This window comes from Prinia subflava, chromosome 3 (assembly GCF_021018805.1).
Source record: "Prinia subflava isolate CZ2003 ecotype Zambia chromosome 3, Cam_Psub_1.2, whole genome shotgun sequence".
Lineage (NCBI taxonomy): Eukaryota > Metazoa > Chordata > Aves > Passeriformes > Cisticolidae > Prinia > Prinia subflava.
The window spans coordinates 16,288,009-16,309,058 of NC_086249.1; the positions used below are offsets into that span (position 1 = coordinate 16,288,009).

General features: G+C 36.5%; 1 protein-coding gene across 1 annotated transcript in view; it reads right to left on the reverse strand.

The window, feature by feature from the left end:
- The window catches only part of STXBP5L (syntaxin binding protein 5L), a 177,184-nt gene that overhangs the window by 142,055 nt on the left and 14,079 nt on the right, over positions 1 to 21,050 (reverse strand). Inside the window, exon 2 of the mRNA XM_063394030.1 lies at positions 18,893 to 18,990. Within this exon, the coding sequence (XP_063250100.1) occupies positions 18,893 to 18,990 (98 nt within the window). The remainder of the gene's footprint in view (positions 1 to 18,892; positions 18,991 to 21,050) is intronic.

A 21,050-nucleotide genomic window follows, 5' to 3' on the forward strand; every position in this document is an offset into this window, starting at 1 on the left:
CAGTTTTAGGTGACCAGAAGACATGTCAATAAAATCTAGACTGTTAGTTATAGAATTGCACTATACAATAACTTTTGAAACATTTTATTGTACCCGGAGCTCTGTGACCTGACCCAGTCCTGTTTGTTTGTCTGATCGTTCTGCTTTGCCTCGTCTTTTTGATGTTTGCAAAGATGACTGACAAATTGAAAATCAATCTAGTTAATGCCTTCAGATCATCCATAACATCAACTGTTAAACAGCAGAGGGAGAAATGCTGTGGTGTGGTTTCATGATTGATCTAAACAAATTTAAGCCCACAACACCAACAAAAGTGATGCTCTGCCCTTTCTCACTGCTGCCTTTCGCTGAGCAGTCTGATCTTCCCTGTGCTGACAGCGTGGCTCATTCCACTGCCACACAAGCACAACGGGGAGGCATTTGTGCTGAAAAGCAGCTACACAGCAAAAGACAAAACAACTTCTTTCCCCTAGATTGAATTTCCCAGTTCCCAGACCTGGCTCACCAGGCAGCAAGAGGGAGGGATGGCAGTGCTGGCTGGTGGTGGATGGTACTGAATGGAAGCAGTATCCTGCTTTGAGGAACACACAGAGATTAGTTTAAATCAGCTGAGCACCTGCACCTGTTGAGACAACCTTAAATAAATATTCCAACTTTTTACAACTTTTAGTCCTGAACTCCTCAAATAAAGGAATGGATTTAAGGAAAAAGAGAGAAAGATAAAATTCTTCATTTTTTCTGGGTGCTCATTGTTAAAAAAAAAAAGTTAAATTACCTTGAGTTTGTTAATTCAGAAAAACATATCAACCCATTCTTATCTGCCTAAATAGATCAGAAACCAAACACAAGGTATCTAGCTCCTAAAATATGGCTAGAGTCTACAATTCTTCGGTGGGTATTCCCAGTACTTTCTTCAGCATAGTTAATGTCCCTTTGGCAGTTTTGTTTCTAATTTAACTTTGTTCCTGGAGATCTTGGAAGTACAGTAATATTGAATTATTTTCTGACAATGGGAAGTGAAACAGTCATACAAATATCAGCGTATACTAAAAATAAAATGTCAGCAAGTAAAGGCAACCAGCAAGTGATTTTATATTCATTTTATTTCCTATTTCTGGTGGAATTTTACAAAGGCAAACATTGTAAATTAATACCTTGTCCAAAGGAAGTATATGCAGACAGGGAAAACAGCCTTTTATTTTTTCTTATTTCTTGAACTGTTTGCATCAGCACAGAAGGAAAGAGGTTTTGGTTTGACCTGTTTCAACAAAGAGGGTTCCAGTCATTCATCCCACCAATGGAATAAAACTTCAAGCAAAGCTTTCACTGAGCTCCCAGAAGATAGGGAGAGATCTGAAGCTTTAGGAAAATATATAACCACTCATACGAGTTTTAATGGTTCAATAATCTTAAAAGTAAAAAATATCTTGAAGTGTTAAGTTTATTTAAAATTTTATTTAATGTGTGAGTTGGGTCTGAACACATTAAAGCAGCAAAGAGGAGGACACATTTTTTGTTGCAAGGTTTTGGGTTCTTCCATAAGTTTCAATTTCAGTAAACCCAAACAACTGGAATTCCATATTTGTATCATGTTTATCAAGTAGATATCTAGAAGAACATTTTAGAATTTTAAAAACCCTCTGTAGCACAGTATGTGCTGGATTACATTTCAAAACCACTCAAGTTATTTTGATCCTGGATTACAAACTAGGCAACGTAAGGGGAATCCCATTACAGGACAAAAGACCTGGACCTGCCTACTTGGGAACCTACTAAAGTGAAACAATTTCATGATTTTTATACTTTTTTCTGGCCTTCCCTGTAGAGATGCTACACCATTCCTAACCTCCCCCTCAACATACAGGGGTAAAAAAAAAAGAATAATAAGAAAATGGACAAATCTAATGAGAGTTGCAGCACTGCTCTTCCTTACCCAGTTCAAGTGCACAGCACAGCTCCACCATTTCCAGATACCCAGGTTGTTCCTAGCCTGGGCAGGAGACATCCTCAGAGAAGGTCAAATAATCAGCCTCAGCTGCAACCCAAGAACGCAAAAAGGCACAAACCCTCAAGATTTCTAGGAAGTATATCAAGCACACATGATCCCATTCTGAGATGGGAATGATTACAGATAAACAAGCAGATGTATTTTCCAACTTGCTCTGAAAAAATGTGACATTTGTCCGTGGTCACAAGTCAAAAAATCATTGCCTTAAATGGCTTTTTGATGTGGATTTCTAAAAATAAAACTGCATCAAAATCCTTCCAGTGTTGCTGCTAGTATTTTATCTTGGGACTGCTTTTCCTCTCCACAAACCACTTCAGTCTGATAGGTCACACAGACAGGATGAATAAGAAACACACAACGGCTACATCTCGGAGGGAAAAAAAACCCTAAACTGCCTGCAAAAACAGAGATTTTTAGCCCACCAGATTTTTTCACAATTTTAATAGCTGTAAAGAATAATTTGTCTTTAAGCATTATGAAACAAATTGCATTCAAGTGCAAAGTCTCTTCATAAATAGGAAGCACTAGCATGGGGATGCAGTGAGCCGCTAACCAAGGTAACTCACGTGTAAAGTACTTTTTATTATGCATTAGATGTGTCAGCATATTTTCAGGCTAAGAATAGAGTGGAGTAAGTAATTCGTTATTTTTTTCATGAAAATAGATTGGAATTGATATTGCACATTATTCATGCAACTAGAAAACTGCAACCTTACATGTTTTCAGTTTTACTGCTTTTCTTTGCCAAACTGACTGAAATAAATTAAGGTGACACATTATGAAAATCATTGCACATAACAAATTCATAACTTCTAGAGCAGAAGCAGCACTAATTGCTCAAAAGCTGTCTTAAACATTTATGAGTTACTGTAAAATATGAAAAGAGTACAGCCTCTAGTTACAAAAAGACAGCCACACAGCCAGCAAAGACGTGACTGCAGTTCAGGAAGGTAATTCCCAATGAGCTCACGAAGCCCCGGTATTGTAACAATGTTGTCTGCAGCAGCACAAAGGTCTTTGTGGGCTGACCCCCCAGCACGTATTCACATTCCCAGGCAGAATGTGAGCTCAGCAGCTGAGTTCTTTCCTACCACAGCTGTAATCCAGTCACTCGGTTTAGGTATACCCACAGCTGGTGAAGCCTGCCGTGGTGCGACACCCCAAGAAGATTTAAGCTTTAATAAAGACTGGAAAAAACCATTCTTCAAAATGCAGGAGTATTTGAACAATCTCTGGAGACTTGCTGATGAATTCAGAGAACTGTCCAAGTCAGATGATATTTATTCTCCTTCTCCTTCCAACTGACCCAATTGCATTAAAAGAAGTTAAAACCAGTACTGGTTTGTTGGGGATTTTTTGCGTGTTCCATTCTTAGCCATTGCTCTAGCTGTCACTAGAATATTCTTCAACTGCAAGCAGGAGAAGAAACTTGTAACTTGTGTTCAGCTACAAATATCAGTGTATGTGGTCAATATATCCTGCAGCAAACAATAGAAACAGAAGATCAGAGCTCTGCAAAACCTGGCAGCTTTTACATATGAACAAAAGGGGTAAGATTTGCTGGGTGTGCTGAGAGGCTGTGAGACACTGTAGAGGCCAAGGTGAATGCCAGACCTCAGAAATGTGCAGAGGCACAGTAACATGCAGAGGAGTGCTAGGCAGGTTGGAGGGAAGGACTCCTGGGTTTGCTAAGACAGCTTTAATGTGGGTATTTGCTGATACTGAGAGAATGTAGAAGACTGGCTGCACATTTCTGAAACAGCAGAAATACCACAGTACATGAAGACTAAGTAGTCTGAAGATGCTGGAACTGAATTTTAGAGTTTTCTGCAATAGCAGGACAGTATTTTACAGCAGAAGATTTTGAAAAAACTGTATCCTCTCCCTGAGATATGATGTTTCAGCTTTCCTCTCTCCTGGTTATCATCTCTTGTTAAGATCTCAGTGGAATAGCCAGATGGACAACACCAGGTTTCCAGTTCAGGATCTATGACAAACACACATGTGAAGACCTGGTTTCCCAAAGTTTTGCAGAACACAGGAGTGCAGCAGAACAAAAGTATTTCTGGGTGCAAGATGTAGAGTACCTGGTAGCTTTATTATTTAGTGGCAGGGGAGGTTGCCCAAGTGATTGAAATTAGGAACAAAACACAGCTGAAGAGAAGGAAAAGGAATAGTACTTGCCTATCAAAGTTTTTCCTTTAAGATGTGACTCACACCAAGCAGCCTGAGGACTGGCTATGGCAGTAGTAGCAATGTGAGGACTTCATGTATTGCAGTCATTGTTTCAGTGAATGTTCAATATTTAACCCTGCCTCATCCTTCAGAGAGAAAAGACAGGGAGGAAGGGACAAAGGAGAATCTGGAAGCTTCCCAATCCCTCTTTGTGAGAAAGGTGGTAAGAGAAACCAGCAACAGAATTCTACACTATGGATGATATGGTTGGTGGTTGTTTGAACTCCTAAGTAATAGTGATTATCATTTTGCCACTGTGACTGAAATTAAAGCAGTCTTAGTGAGATGAAAGAGAAATGTAAACAGAGGCTTTTCATATGCAGCCTCACAGAACCTAAAAACTAACATGCACATAGATTTCAAGAGCCAGTTCTGTCTGCCTGAGACTTTGATATTCTGATACACAGTACAAAGAATTTGTTCAGCCTTTTATTACCTGGGTAATAAATAGTTTGTAACCCTGTTAAATAGATCAATCCATCAACTGTTTTCACTTATACGGATACCACTATTTATCTGTTCTAGTTTTTTGAACAGATTTTGTGAACAACTAAAATCAAGATTTGAGACAGGTGGGAATTTTCCTGACAGGTGGCCACACTACACAGCAGTTTCCCAGTTCCCCCCCAAAAATACAAATACTATCTGGAAATATGCAGTTGGCAAAAGTATCTTCTTTTCTTTTTGTGTGTATACAGTTTCATTTTTCCTCACTTCAGATAGGAACTAAAATAATACATAGAGACACATTTGGGTGATGGAATTTTTACTTCTTCTTACATTTAAGGAATGTACACACTGAATCTATTTATTCCGTGATTCTACATGGCATTTCTGTATGTGGCAACACATTAAACAAATGCCTGTGTATGCATCACAGTGCTCAAAGCCTGACTGTGAGAACAATTTCCATGTATGATATATATATGTATATATATGTCATTCAATGATTGTAAGTCTAAAACCTATTGATTAAGCCACCGCAACAGTACAGTATATGAGGAAAATAAGTAAAGTATGTAGTTAACTTATCCCTAGTACATGATGTTGTTAGGTTGCTATTACAGCACCACAATGCAAAAGGGTAAGGGAATCAACCCTGGATTCCTTATGACCTAGAACACACCATGTAAGAGCACCATCAGAAACAAACTTTCAGGCTAAATGCTGTTGAATGGAACAGCTCATGGCTGAAGTGCCAGCCTGAAAATCAAAGGACCTATGCTCTTCAAGCGTCTCATGCTAAAGACTGGGTTAAATCATTTTAGTGCTTCAGTTTCCTCACATCAGTAAAACTGGGATAGTTCTATCAAAATCCATTTTAATAATTTTGATACTTGGTGATTAGAGAAGTACTGCTTTGTCCCCATTCTCTAGTGTTGCTTTTTGTAGTCTTAATTCATATTGGTATAGCTTTTAAAATACTGATCTAGAACTGCTCTATTTGCAGATCAGCTCAAACATGCAAATTTAAAATGGAAGTATTAAAACTGAATGAATTCTATCTTCCTCCATATTAAATACTTCCCAAGAGTGTTTAAACTTCCTTTTAAAAGAAACTGATTGAGATCCATCAGAACTATATAATTCTCTGCACTTTGCTTGGTGTTATACCCATAGGAATTGGCTAATAAGAGGGATTTTCTTGTAAAACTAAGCAACTAAACCCTGAAGCCTAAATGCACATCATTAAATGCACTATGCATTAAATACGATGGAACCAAAATGGATGTTGTTTGTCCTGAGAAAGGCAGAAGAAAGTTTTTACAATGGAGATTTTACAAGAACAGGAGCTGGGCTAACAGTCCAAACTTCTTTATGTAAAACCAGTTTTTAGTATAACTCCTTGCCCATTATCATAAAAAGCGAATATATGTGCTTGCTCAAATATTTTATTTTATTTTATTTTAATAAGGAGAACAAAACCTGAGGGAAAGTGCTGCCAGGCACTGTGGAGGTGGAAAGTACAACATCCATTTGGAATTACCACATTAAGCTCAGAAGAGTTGCTATAGATTTACACTACTGTCCAGAGTACTAAGAGAGATAAAGGTAAAAAACCACCAATGTGAAATGTTTGGATCACATTGGAAATGGCAAGCTTACAAAACAATAATAACTACAACAAAATCTGACGAATCTCTTGGGTTACCCAGGGCTACAGGAAACAAACAAGAATATTAAAAAGTTTAATTATTTCTTTGATTCAGCTTTTAACACAGTATATTGGCAAAGATTCCTTTATGCACACTCCTTATTTGTGTATTTCTGTTAAGTAAGATTATTAAAGATGCAGGTATCAGAAACCAGCAGGTAAAGTTCCAAGTAAACTACTAGTCGGTCCAAACAATATTTATGTCATGCTTTGGAAGGAGCATAGGAATGAAGCAGAATGGATGCTAGCACTGCTCACCCCCAAACTGCATAGATAATAACACATATTTCTAAAAGAGACTTGAGATTACCCAGAATATTACAAGACAGTAAATCTTACTGTGGAATCTTGCAAACACCTTTAAATTAAAATAAGAATATAAAAATAAAGAATTTAGTCTAAACACTGTTTTATAAAAACTAACAATAACTCCTCTGAAAATATGATATTGATCAAAGTCATGAAATAGGAAAAAACTTCCTCAGTTGTCAAAAGGCTGCAGAAAATCTCCTTGAACAGAAAACAAACTAACTGAAGACACAAAACAAGAGGAAATAACTTCATTGATTAACAATTATGGTAGAAAGAAAGGGTATGACTAACTGCCAATAAAAACCTGAATTCTAATGGGCTTCAAAAATTTCCAGTAGGATCTTTTAGTAATTGAACAGCATTTAAAAAACGGATGGGAGATAAGGGAGTACAGTCCACTTTTGGTAGTGATTTTGACATTCTGAAGACAGTGTCACCAAAAGCAATGGCACTTATGGTAAAGTCACAGTATCACAGTATGCATCTGATAAAGTTTGCTATATTTCTTAAACTGTTAGACCTAAAAAGTTAAACATGTAACAGATCCATTTGATTTAGCAATTTTAGCACGAATCTTTAAACAGACCAAAATACTTGATGAAAGGGCAAAAAGATGGCTACATGCAAAACTGACAAATTCAATATAATTTCCACTAGAAGAAAAAATCAGTTTAGTTGCTTATGCACATAAGGAGAATCCAAATTTACAGCAGGAATTCTAGGAAGACGTGTGAATCTCTGCAGTCAGCTCTATATGGAGTGTTGATGAATAGAATTGTTGCAAACAAAAAGGCCCATGAGAGATCCTATATGCTTACAAGCTTCAAGCTGACATGGAAGATTCACAGCTCAATTTCTCTTTAAAAGATAACTTTACAAGATTCTGTTGATAAAAATACCCTGCCTAAATTTCCAGAATCATGACTGAAGAATGACTGCAATGAGCAGTGACAACAAGGCTCCAGGGCAGACATACTATGATTATATAACCATAAATTGACTAGAACTAAAAAAATAAAAAAAAGAAAAAAAAAAAAGAAAAAGAAAAAAACACCAAAAAAACCCACTTAAATAACACTTGCTAATTTTGTCATTGGTCTTGTAGTTGGTTGATGAATGAGAAGTTTTCTAAATATGCATTTCAGAAAGTTGGTGAGAAACTGGTTTTCGTTTTGTTTGTTTTTTTAATGAAAGATGCTTGCACAAGACTGCTCCTCCCAAAAGCTTCTTCTGACTTTTTCAGGCAGTTTGAAAATACTTCCTATGAAATTCTCAAACAATCTAGTTTGGGGGAGCTTCTTTTGTTTGCCTCCAAGATGCTTAACTATTTCATAAGCAGCAACACAGGCGGATCTGACTTGATCTGCTAGGTCTCTGACACCAGGCTTAGCTTCATTCATAAGAACCACTCATAGCCTCACAGAATTCTGACAGACTTTCCCTTATAATCATTTCTGGAGCTATGGACAGTATTAGTTCTTTTCAATCTCCACTAAGGAGGAAGAAGAGAAAGCAAAAATGAGAAATACTGAATTGAAACTTGGATTCTAAAGGTCTCTAGCAAGCAGGATGATAGTTTTAATTAAGAATGTAAAGCTCTCAATTAAAAGGCAAATAAACTGATGGTTTTAATAGATTTGGCTATTTCTAATTCAGATTTTGAGATACTTTATACAATCTGGGAATTTTTTTTCTGAAATTCTGAAACTGATTTTATTTAATTATTAACTCAGTATTAGCACTGATGTTTTAAAATACATGTCAATACATTTACAAGAAAATAAATTGTGATTCCCATACTAATGCAAAATTGATCCAAATCTTGAAGAATTATTTACTATATGACCACACTGAAGTGATAAAGGAATGTTAAAGAATGTAAATTAAAGTCAAGAATGCAGAAATATGATCACCTGGCAGGGTTGAAGTTGGATGTGATTTGTATTGCATTCTGTCTTAATTAAAATCCTGATGCTAACATCATATCAGAGAGTCCAGAAGTGCAAAATATTTATCCTGAGATGAAACCCCAAAACAAAAGGTAATAGTCTGCCATTGCGTGGTTTTTGTCAATGCACAGACCTTGTAAAACTACGAGCTGATGATCACACAGGTGATGTTCTCAATATGGGAAATATCAGAAGCAAGGACAGATAAAGAACCAGTAGTTAAGTATGGTTAAGTATGATAAAGAACCATTCTTAACTACTGATTCTTTATCTTTGCAAACTCAGAGATGTGGTTATACAGGTCCATAGCAGGAGCCTCATCTGGTAGTGCTTAGAGACAAACCAGTAGCCAGACAATCATTAGGCCCCAGTGGAAGTTTTGTTTCTGGATAGCAAAGATAACACCGAGCACACAGATTGAGAACATTCTTTCTGACCATTGGTCTCCACCATTCACAAGTTTCACCTGTCCTGTTAGAAACTGCACCACATTAGCAGAAATTGCTGGATTTTTTGGTTGCCAACATTCAGGATCCTGTTCTAAACTAGGGGAGTAGAAGAAATCTTTAAACTATTCAGCAGCAGCAGCTTTGGCGGCTTTTGCCCAGATGAATAAATTTAGCTGTACCTGACGTCCCTCTTGGGAGAACAGAAGAACTTTCAGTCCCTGTAGCCAGCTTGAAACATGCCAGGAGAACCAGAGCAGACACTTTGATTGCTGTACTTTGGGAGCAGGCAACCAACTAGACTGTTTCATGAAACCATCAAAATTTTCTCTTTTTCTCCTCATGATATAACATCAGTCTCACAGGAGATGAGGCAGGAAAGCAACAACAGAGAAATGCAGTAGTTCAAAAAAGCAGTATTTCATTCTTTCATCCTCATTTCCTCTAAGTCTAATGTCTGTGCCTCTTCCTTTCTCTACAGCTCACAGTACAGCAAGGTAGACAAAGACCCTGACACAGCTCTTCCTTGTCAGGCCCCAAAGCACACGGCTGGAGAGGAATCCTGATAATAGTAAAGCTGAAGTGCAAGGACAGAACTGATGCAGGACTAACGAGAAATGAACATGCAGACCTAATTGTACCATATTTCTAAGGAATCCATGTTTGAGTTCCTTTGGCTAGGATATGAATATAGAAGAAAAAGAATTCACTCTTAATATAATATCTCTCAGTATCTTTTCTGTGAAGCCCTAAAAAGGGTTATGGCTAGCTAGAATAGGGAAGCCCTGGCAGTGGTTAGCTAAAATAGACAAGTCAGGTACAACATTCTACCTGCTTGCTCAGAATTACATTAACTAATGAATTTCAAGTCAGCAGAGAACCATTTCTCTAAAGAAACTAGTAAGGACTCAGTGTTTTTCTGTCTTTTCTTGCAGCAGAAGATTTACTCTACTTCCAGGAATATGTAGCTGGTAGCATTATATAAATTCCTTTTAAAAGAGGTAAACTTTTTTTAACAACCGGAAAATATCTCATGTTTAAGTTGTTCAGCAGCCACGAAAATTACACTGTTTTCTTATTGCATTTATTGATCTCCCAGTGATTTAATTTACTCTCAAAAAATGGAAAGCTTCTTTGCAGTAGTAAAACTGTCAGCCTAATGAAGTGATTCTTGTACTTTCAAGTCCAAAAGAGTGATCTATCAATTAAAACGGAGGGGACCTATAAAATGAACCAGCTTTTCATTAGTATTTCCTTTCATTTGAGAGTTGCAATGTTAGAGAGTTCCTAAGCTACAAAATTCAGGAGCACAGGAGAAGACATTATTAGAGATAATTTTCACAGGAGAATTTGCTTTTCCTCTCATTTCAGAAAAGATTGGAGTTTCTTGTTTTGTTTTCTTATTAGCTGGGACATCCTACAGGAGGAAGCTGACAGCTTGAAAAGCTTATGGTCTGGATGATGATATTACTTTAGGTAAGTTATCTTTTAACTAATTTAAGGTCAATTTTTACACAAAATTTTAGTTTTATTGAGAAATACATGCTCAGGAATGGTTATTCATTCACTTCATACAAACTACACACTGTGGAGGCATAATTAAAACACACCTAGTAATTCAGAGATGCTTTTAACAGAGCTCATCACTGTTGTCAATGTATAAGGATTTCCTCTGTCTGTTGTTCTGGAAAATATAAATGTGGTATTCCTAATCTTAAAACCATTTTAGAACCGTGCATTATGTTTGTTAAATGTAAGGACTTCTTGACACTGGTAGATACTTCACTATTTCACAGCTTCAAACAGCAGGAATCAAGTTGAAAGTTCTTTTTATTGATGGCCAAAGGACTTGAAAAGGCAAGTCTTGTCTCTTGCTGAAGACAAAAACTTTTCACTCAAAAAAAATCCATGTGACCAGTTCTAAACCTGCAGGTGCCTCTATCCACCAGACACCTTATTGTATGAATGAAAAGGTGTACTGATAAAGCATGAAAAGGCTTCCCCATTAACAGTGCAACATTTTGTGTCTCCAAATAATGAGGAACAAAAAAGGAACACTTATTCCGCTTAAAATAAAGATGCTGTAAGCAGTGTCCTGACCACACCCTACTTGGAACTACAGCAGCTCTTGACTCGTACAGTTCAGGAGGGCAGGATGTGCGAGTTTGACAGAGAAGCAAATATTCAATTAAGAGAGATGGAACAAGAAATCATGGCTAGCAGGTCTTCACCTAGGATGGGGAGATCTTAGGTTCCAGCCCCTATTATAACCTGTGTATGCTATCCAATGATCAGTTTATATAAAATAAATTAATTTGCCAAAAACAAGAGCTGTGGAGGCAGACCGGCAGCTCTGAACTTAAGTGCTACTTTGAAATCACTAAATCTACTGGGTACCATTTGATCTTCCAGTATAAACTAATATTTTATGAACAACTTCTGAGAAACAAAGATATGAAGCTATTATGAAATAGATACTCCATCTGTCTTGCTAAGATAACACGATCTACAAAAATGAGAACTTCACATGTTATAACTGTTGCATCTAGTCACTGTTCCAAGTAAGATTTATAATCTGTCCTTGAAGATAGACTGGAAAGCAAGATTCCTCCTTTATATCATGTGACTAGATCAGTATCCTATAAATACTGGGTTGCACTTGCTTTTCCTATAAAGTGCAACACTTAGAGTGAGAAATACCTCAGAGGTATGTACAGTCTGGTAGGAAAAAATGTGTGTAACAGGATGTGTAGGTTTAAACATTCTGCTAAGAAAATTGAACCGTGAATTGAATTGTGACAGTCCCACATCTCAGCTGTGTACATCCACAGGACAAGTCAGTGAGTGGATGAGCACAAACTCTTAGAAATAGCATCCACTACTGCATTTTAAGTTCAGTCTGACCAGCTACACTTGCTCTGACATGGTCTGCCAGATCCTAATCCTGTAATAGAAGCTTCTGGAGAAGATTGATCAACTATATTGGTGTTCTACCATGAGACAAAATTAACTTTTAACTTAATTTTTATATATAAGAGACTGTATTCTTGGGTTTCAGATTTATGCCCCTCTCATGAATTTTGCCAATTAGATAAAAGGAATTGGTATTAAAACTATGCAAATAATCTACTAAATAGAATGTAGGATGTCTGCAGAAGGAATATAAGACACTTCCCCTAACCAAATCACAAATTTTAAATTAGTTAGTTCTTTAACAGATTGATGCATTATATTAGCCTCTCCTCAGTTCTAACCATTTAACTTAAAGTGGAATTTCTCAAAATCTACAAATTAAGATTAATAAAACTGCTGTGAAAAAGAAAGCCCTGTTGTTATAATCTAATGGGAACTGGGTCACAAGTCTATCCACACCTGAAATGGAGAAATTATTTGCAAATGTAAACTTATGTATTGCAAGTAATTAGGAAAAAAATATTAAGACAAATATTTTAAAAGCCTAAGTTGGTATGTTCTGATCATAGGTTTCCAAGACACGATTGTCATTCGTGTGCATGCATACTCAAATGTATTTTCTGCCACACATCTCATATTGATTCATTTCATAATAAAAGCATGGTGCTTTTGAAATTGGTGTGTCTCAGATCAGACCACATAATTCAGTCAATCCTTATTTATTTACTAAAGCAACCGAAATATGTAAATATGTCACAGAGCTATCAATTCTGCATTGCAGAAAATACAGCTAAATAACAATTCAGAAAGTCAAACTCCTCTAAAAGTCACAGCATTTAAAATGCACTTGTTGTAGCTACTTAAAATGCAGTATATTCAGTGATGGGGGCTTTGTTGGAGCAACCACACAAAAACCCCAACCTGAAATCAACTATAGTAATAAGGAACTATATTCCAATATTTCTTATGCTATCTGTGAACATTTTTTAGGGTTAATGTTGAATATCAACATATAAATATACTATATATGGTATATCTATTTTATACTATATGCTACTATTTATTCGATAAAATGAAAAAAAACCCAGAAACTCATTACTGGAAAGCACAGTTGTTGTCAGTAACTAGAGAGAAGATCTATCCTTTTTCTGCTCAAGTTATCAGTTTTACAATTAAAGCATGTTAAGATCACTAGATTTCCACTCATCTTTGTCTGAAAACCACAACTGTTCAAACAAACAGTACTGCAGAATTTTTGAAAAGTGTGCTGTGTCTGGCTGAAACGGAGCTGATTTTCTTCATGAAGCCCTGCAGGGCGATGTGTTTTGAGTACAAGATTAAAACAGTGTTGATGAAACACCAGAGTATCTCCCTCATAACAGCACTAAAGAGGAGCAGACACACAAAATTTCTGGGTCATTTCTCCTCCCTGAGCTCTCTCTGGATGGAGAGACTGATGCCACACTTATATTTTTAATGCACTCTAAGACTTGGATACTTCAGCTATTCATTTTCAGATAGCTCTTGATCCACAATCTATTTTGGATAAACTTGGCTTCTCCCATGATGCTCTTTTTTAATTCTTCTTTTTGTACTCATGTGTGGCTTTGAATGCAGTATCTGAAGCACCTGGGAAACATCTTGGTTCTTGACTTGAACAGTTTCCTTAGAAAAATACAGTATTCAGAGACTGCTTTGCACAGGTCAGGTGAAAGATGGAGATTGAAGGAATATTGCTTGCTTAATACCACTAAGAAAAGATAGGTCAGGGGTGAGGAATAGAAATCTAAGCACTATAAGAACTGAAGTGAAACTAGGTCAGTTAGGCAAAGAGGGAGTGAACTGAGCATGGATAAGGGAAGAGAACTTCTTCAAGAAAACCCTTCCCTCCCCCTCTCCTGAACGAGATCATAGTCCCTGTTTTGTTCATTTTCCCATTTCCTGAACCTCAGGGAAAACTGTGCTTTTATCCCACACCTTTACTTGAGTTTTAGGCTGAGACTGTGTGTGACTGTGTCCGTCTCATTTCCCACTAAACCACCCATCACATGGTTCATGTTCCTTGCTGTGGAAGATCCTCAGAGGGGGAACTCTTTGGTTTCAAAACCTCTCCTTAGGCATTCCCAATGCAGAGACAATTATTCAGTCACTGTAGCCTTTCTACCTCATAATGGGCATTCAACCTTCCACAGTTCCCTTTCATCCCAGGTCTCCCTCCATTAACAACATATGTGCAAGAAAGGCACCTAACTTCAAGAAGTCATCAAGAATTCAAATTGAAGGAGTGCCTGTAGCTAAACAAAAATAGGTCTCCTTCAACAACACTAAAATGCTCCCACTGTATGTGTCTGCGTAGTTTGGGTTTGTCTTTTACTAGATATCAGCTTTCCTAAGTTATTTGGAGAAGTGTCAATTCTTTCTACCATCAAGAGTATCTGGCAGATAGAAGCAAAAGAAGAAAGAGTCAAAATAACTAACTAAATGTCTGGTATGACTACAAATTTCTGTGGTTTAAGGATGTCTGCCAAATTTAGGTAATGGATATTTGTCTAAAAAAGATAATTAGCAGACTGGAAAGGAGGGTAGATTGATGTACTTTACTTCCTATGCACATCAACTCTTCTGTTGATGACAAAGTTTGGAACAAAAAAAGGTAGGGAAAGCTGTAAAGCTGACATAAGGTCTAATTAAGACACATCACATTTTTGAAATAGTTGACTATCACCAGTAGTCATAATTGCACTATCAGAGTAAGCTGAGAAGTTTTTTTATTACACTCAACCCCCCTCCTTGTAACAGATATCCGGAAAGCATTTTTTCAGGTAGTGTTCGTAAATGCAGTCATCAGCTGCAGAGTCATCCACCTGTATGTCAGTTTTACATGCATCTCCAAATATATGAAAATCTATATTTTCTCAGTAGATTTGTGTGCAGATGTCAGATTCCATTTTTATCTCCTGGATAAACAGCAATTGAAAGAGAGGGAAGTCCAGTACATTTAACTGTAACATATTCAGTCTGCTTACTTTAAAAGCATGGAAGAGTCTTGGGAAACAAATGGACTCAAATTTATGCACATATGCAGAAACCTAATATGTACATATATGTATATATATGTGAATGCACACATAACAAGATGTATAGTAGTCTTAGCATAGAAAAAATTCTCCAAATTCTGGTTCTGTCAGATTTAGTAATACAGGTAAATTTGACTCTTTTGCTATCTTTTAAAATATTTTTTTATTGTAGATTGACAATAAATTTATTTCTGTAATAACCTATTTAGGTATCTATACACGCAAAACCACACATTTGTATGTTGATTTCCAGGGGAAATTTTAAAAGAACTTATTTTAGGAGTACTGACTCTCAGTGACGTTTGTATTCCTGAATAGCTCAAGTTCTCAAGAAAATTCCCAAATATATTGTACAATGAGATGAAAGACGAAATGTATCAATGATTCCTCCAAGTCAAACAACAGAACTTTGGGTTTATGATCTTGTCTGTGCTACCCCCATTCCATCTGCCCAATAAATCACACAGAGTAAACAGCAGAGAACACAGTTGGCTTATTTTAAGGATAAAGAACTACTGAAACCTTGTTTAGATTAAAAGACAGCAGTTCCAGGGAGAGTAAATCTGTCACAATTTATATTTAGCTTCTATGCCACCCTTGTCACAGACCAAAACCTCAAGTTACATTCTCCTCTTTTCTTTTCAAGTACATCCAACCTGATGTCAAACATTCTTTACCACATTTCCTTTAGCAACTGTAAAATTCCATGCCTACTCAGAACTCTGCCAGCAATGATTTAATTAGCGCTACTTATTTTCTTTGCCAGGTACTCTTTTTCTAGAGTGCACAAACAGCCTCAGTTTTACCTCCCAGGAACACAGTCTCTCTGTGCACATCAGCTGCTAGGGATCCATGATGTTCAAGAGCTATCACAGGTTTAGATTTTACCTTCCCCTTTTCTCGGCACAGTAACTCTGGACTCGACGATTTGTTTACTGGCTGTTTCACAGAAAGAAACAAGATGATCTCATAAAACCACTCAGCTTTTCTTGGAGGAAAAGACCTCCAAAACCATCGAGTCTAACCACTAACCCAGCATAATGTTTTTCAAAGTCCACCACTAAACCATGTCCCTAATTGTCACCTCTGCAGGACTTTTGAACACCTCCAGGGATGGTGACTCCACCACTTCCTAGAGCAGCCTATTCCAGGGTTTGACAATCCTTTCAGTGAAGTAATTTTTCCTAAAAGCTAATCTAAACTTCCCCTGCACAATCTAAGGCCATTTGCTTTTGTCAAGTACTTGAGAGAGTGATAAGGTCCTCCCCCAGCCTCCTTGCCTCCAGACAAAACACCCCCAGCTCCCTCAGTAGTTCCTTGCAAGAAAAAAGTTCCTCTTCCTATTCTCTTGTGTTCCCTAAACAAGAGAGTCCAATCCAAACCAGGTAGCTTTGATGCTACCAGTAAACAAACAAATAAATAATTGGGTGAGTTTCTCTGATGGGAGCTAAGCAGTCTGCTCTTTCACTCCATCAACAGTACAGTTTAGAAACAACAGCCAAACACAATATATGTATGGAAAGAATTCCCTTTTCCTTACGTGTCATACACATGGCAGAATGAAATTGTGAAGTTCAGTTAAAAAATATTTTTACAGGATACTGTGGAAAACTTAGAGCCACTAAAACCTGTATTTTCCTTAGTTTGCTAAAAAGAAAAACATAATATAATATGTATAATATTTAATCTGTTACATCTTGACTTGAATTTTATTGCCTGATTTCAGCAACTACAAACATCTGCAACAAGACTGGCTTGAATGAGTGGTGTTCTGGAGGTAGTCCTAGGGCCTGTTTCACTGCAAATTTATTAGTCCACAAGTAGGTTTTTTATGTAATATGTTCTGTAAAACTTAGAGCCAAGTGGAGAAACCTCAGTTAAAATTAATAAATAAGTAATTCTTTTTATGGCACCCTCTGTCTTCAAAGCACAGTTTCCATTAACTCAGGGCTCAATTAAGCAAACCAGGCTCTCTCTGACTAAGCTGAGAAGCATTTCTGTTATGATTTATCTTCCAAAAAACTCAAATTCCCTGGTAATCCTGACGCTCTTGTTTGATTAATATACTATAGAACTGGTAGAAATTTTTCCATGAATGAGGTAGGAGTTTGCTAGAAAACAGAAAATGTTACAAGGAAGGACACTTTGAAAAACATTCTTTTCCCTACTGCTAATTCTTTATAATCTATTTTTATAGAAAACATACAGTGAATTTTATATAAGCTTAAGGATATAGCTATTTTTCCACTTTATGTTCCTTTCCTGTGGCAGGAGACACGCAGGTTTAAATTAATTCTACATGAATCTGTATTAATTCAGGCGCTGTACCTGAATTTTCCTCAAAGGAGGAATTTGTAGAGATACAGGATGACTAGCCAGTGACAGCACTGCTCCTAGAAAAGCCGCAGTGCTGAAATGGAAAGAAGAGGTGGGCTTAGGAGTCAATCCTCTGCAAGGTCTTCCTCCTTCTACCATGAAATTCCCAATACCCTCACTCTGAAGAGATCAGTGAAGTTTCAGGGACAAAGCCCCAGATTTTTAACCTTGCATACCTCTAAAAAGAAGAAGATACAATGACTACTAGACTTGCACTTCCCAGAAGTCCACAAATTCACAGACACTTTCTTCTTTGCATTTCAACAGAATATACACAATCTACTTCACACAGGTAAGAAGTAAAAACTACTAAAGCAAAGCTTGCCACATAACTTGAGGTTTAGTTGAGTCTTGTCAGAAATTCTGGATCAGATAGAAATTGAGGCTTACGAAAATGCAGCTGTTCAGACCAAGAGTACCCAAAAATGGTGGAAACAAAGTTTTAGTAATGTTACATGAGACAAAGGCTTGTTTTCCACAAGGAGATTTTTCTTTACTTTATAACCTGCCTTGGGTTCATTACATTTATAGTTACCTTAGGAACAGGGATAGCAAAGAACCAGAAAATGTTATATTGCTATTATATAGAGCATTGTCCCCTATTTTAAACACATAATTTGGCTACAAAAAAAATGTAAAAAAAATTGGTTTATTAGTTCTGTATTCTGTAACTTTTAAATCTTCCTGTAATAGTCTTTCTCCTTTTTTCCTTGCTTTATATGTATTTTCAAGGAAGTGGAAAACATTGGAACCATGACAAACTAATAAAATTATGTAAAGAAACATTTTGAAATACATAACATTTAAATATTCTTAATTGTTTCTTTAATTTGTCTTCAAATTTTAGTTACTTTTTAATTAAATTTATTCTGTATAGACTTCTAATATTAAAATCCTGCTCTATTAAAAACAACACATAAATTACTAGCACTGAAGTACCTTTATAATTAACAAAAAGAAATAGGCACTTTTACAGTGCTTCTGTCCTAAAGTCACTTATTTCCCACCACTCACATGGAAGAATCTAAATAATTTCATACATAACCATCTAACTGCAATCTAACATTGGCTAACTGCATTGCAGCAATGAATTTATTTATTGCTAGCACAACATTCACAACTTGCTTATTACCACTCTGCTGTCCACTCTTACTTTTCACGCTGAAAAAGATCAATTCTGTTTTATCTTAACCAATACATGCCAAATCCATGTGCTAAAAACTCAATCAGAAATTGTTCTTTGAACCCCTGAGGGACCTGGCTAATTCCTCAACAGCACATCCTTTTCCAGTCCGTCTCATAAAGCAAAATGAAGTAGAACATAGCAACTGCAGCCTTACCTGAGTGCTTGTGGAAGGTAATTCCCATCCCTGCATTACAAATACACAGAAATGGTGCAAACTCTGAATGAGAAAGGATACATTCGTATGGCTCCTGTCCTTGTTCCAATTGCCAGGATTTTCTGAACTGGGTCAAAGGCTAAGGCAGTGGGTAGGTACGGAAAACCATGGCGAACCGTCTGAAAAAGAGCAAAAGAGCAAAGTGACTGAACTGCAGCCAGAGAGAGCAGCATTAAAGTTTTGTGCTTATGTTTTTCCGTATGTTGTAGCATTTTCAATACATTTCAAGAGAAATATTTTAAAAGATACAGTATTTTGAATACAGAGATGAATTCTGTTCACATTAATTTCTAGTTATGCTTTTCACTCAGTAATATTTTAAATGGTTTTATGCAGCAAAGTAGATTGCAAAGCGTATGTTATTATACAACTGGTATACATTGCTGAAGTGGTATACTGAAAGAAAACCTTAATATGCAAGGCAGCTGAACTGTAAACTCAAAAAAGACACATAATATGCTTTCAAAACACTGTCAGAAACAACTTCAACCTCAACAGAACAGCTCCAGCAGACAGAAATTGAATATGTCCAGGGGAAAAGAACCAATAAACTGAATCAACTCCATGAGGTAAAACCCCTTAATATCAATTTAAAAAACAAAGATGCCAGAGAAGATGTTCTCAAAATGAGCAACTGAACCGCTCCCCCTTTCTTAATCTTTGTTTATAACACTATGCTTTTAATTCTAATTTTAATTTTTGCTACCACACATCCTTGAAGACTGTCTTGGTAATTTAAGGGTACCTTAACCTGAAGGTTATGACCAACATGACTTGCCCAATTCTTACAAGGAAGAATCTGATGAGGGAGAACACTAACACAAGAGTAAAACTGAAAATAACAAGACTAGACTATAAAAATACACATAAAAATGAACCATAATTAAATTTGTGTATGGGGCTGCTCACCTAAAATGAGCACAAAATGCTGTTTTTTAGTATAATAATAAGGGTTTATATCATTTAACAAAATAAAACCTTGAACTCTAGGACTGACTCTTTTTTTAGTAAGTGATTGGGGTTGGAGAGGAAGTACTTGGTACTGAAGGAAATTTAACTTTTTAAGCTATTTTCTTCTTCCTTGAAATTATCTAGTTCAAGAACTATGTCTGCTGAAGTATTCAGCAGTCCCTACGGAACAACTTCAACAAAAGGGACTCCTTAATTGCAGACCTGTTGAGTAAAAGGCAGCTGATGATTCCACAGCTGTATCACGCCAACTCCTCCATTACAGCTGCAAACACTTGAACTGATAGTCACAAGCAGTTTGGGAACAACCAAATGTATGTTTTTCAGCAAATAACCACTTCCTTAAAAGAGACCTTAGTTGTCTCGTATCTTAATTACTGCTGATAAGGGAATTTGTTTAAAGAATGTCTAATTTTTAGTTTCTAGGCTGAAGAAATCCAAAAGCGTATGCTACTTCACTAAGCTGTAGAAAAGTAACTCACTTTTTATGTTAATGTAGGCATTTATCAAAGATCTCAATTCTGTTTCTGGTTTTGTTTGCTTTGTGTTTTGGGGTTTTTTAACTTTCTTATCTTCTTAAGTGTTAGGATTACTCAAATATAAAGTTTTTTATTCTGATATCTCAGCTGGGACCGGACTTACACATCCTAGAAACAGTTTTACCTCTCACATCACAAAAACATCAGGAATCATGGATTGTAGTATTTTCTAGTGTGTTGAACATGTAGCATTACTAATCTGCTATCATATTTGAAATTTCTGTATTCTGGTGAACAAATGTTCTTCCTTAACTGAAAAAACCTACATATTTCACCAATGATCTTTCTGTTAATTATTGATTTTAGAAAGGCTCTCTATAATAAAGTTTGAATTCCTATCTGTTCCATCACAGTAAGTTTCTCCGATGTTTGGACACTACTGGAGTTTTCCGTACTATTTTTAAGGTCTAAGAATGCAAAGATAAATATTTTAAAGACTTCTTTGCATCTTTGCCTACATATTTAGGATCTGCATTGTATTTTCAATATTTCTGCAATCTAGAGTCAGACTTCCCATTTGGAAATTTTAATTGGGTCCTGTATTTGAGATAGAACTATGTTTTAAAAGAACAGTGATATACATCTTTTCAGGATCATAGCTCAGTGCAGTTTTTGAACTCTAGGATTGACTCAAAAGTGCTCTTTCTAATTTGTAGCCATTTTCCAAATTT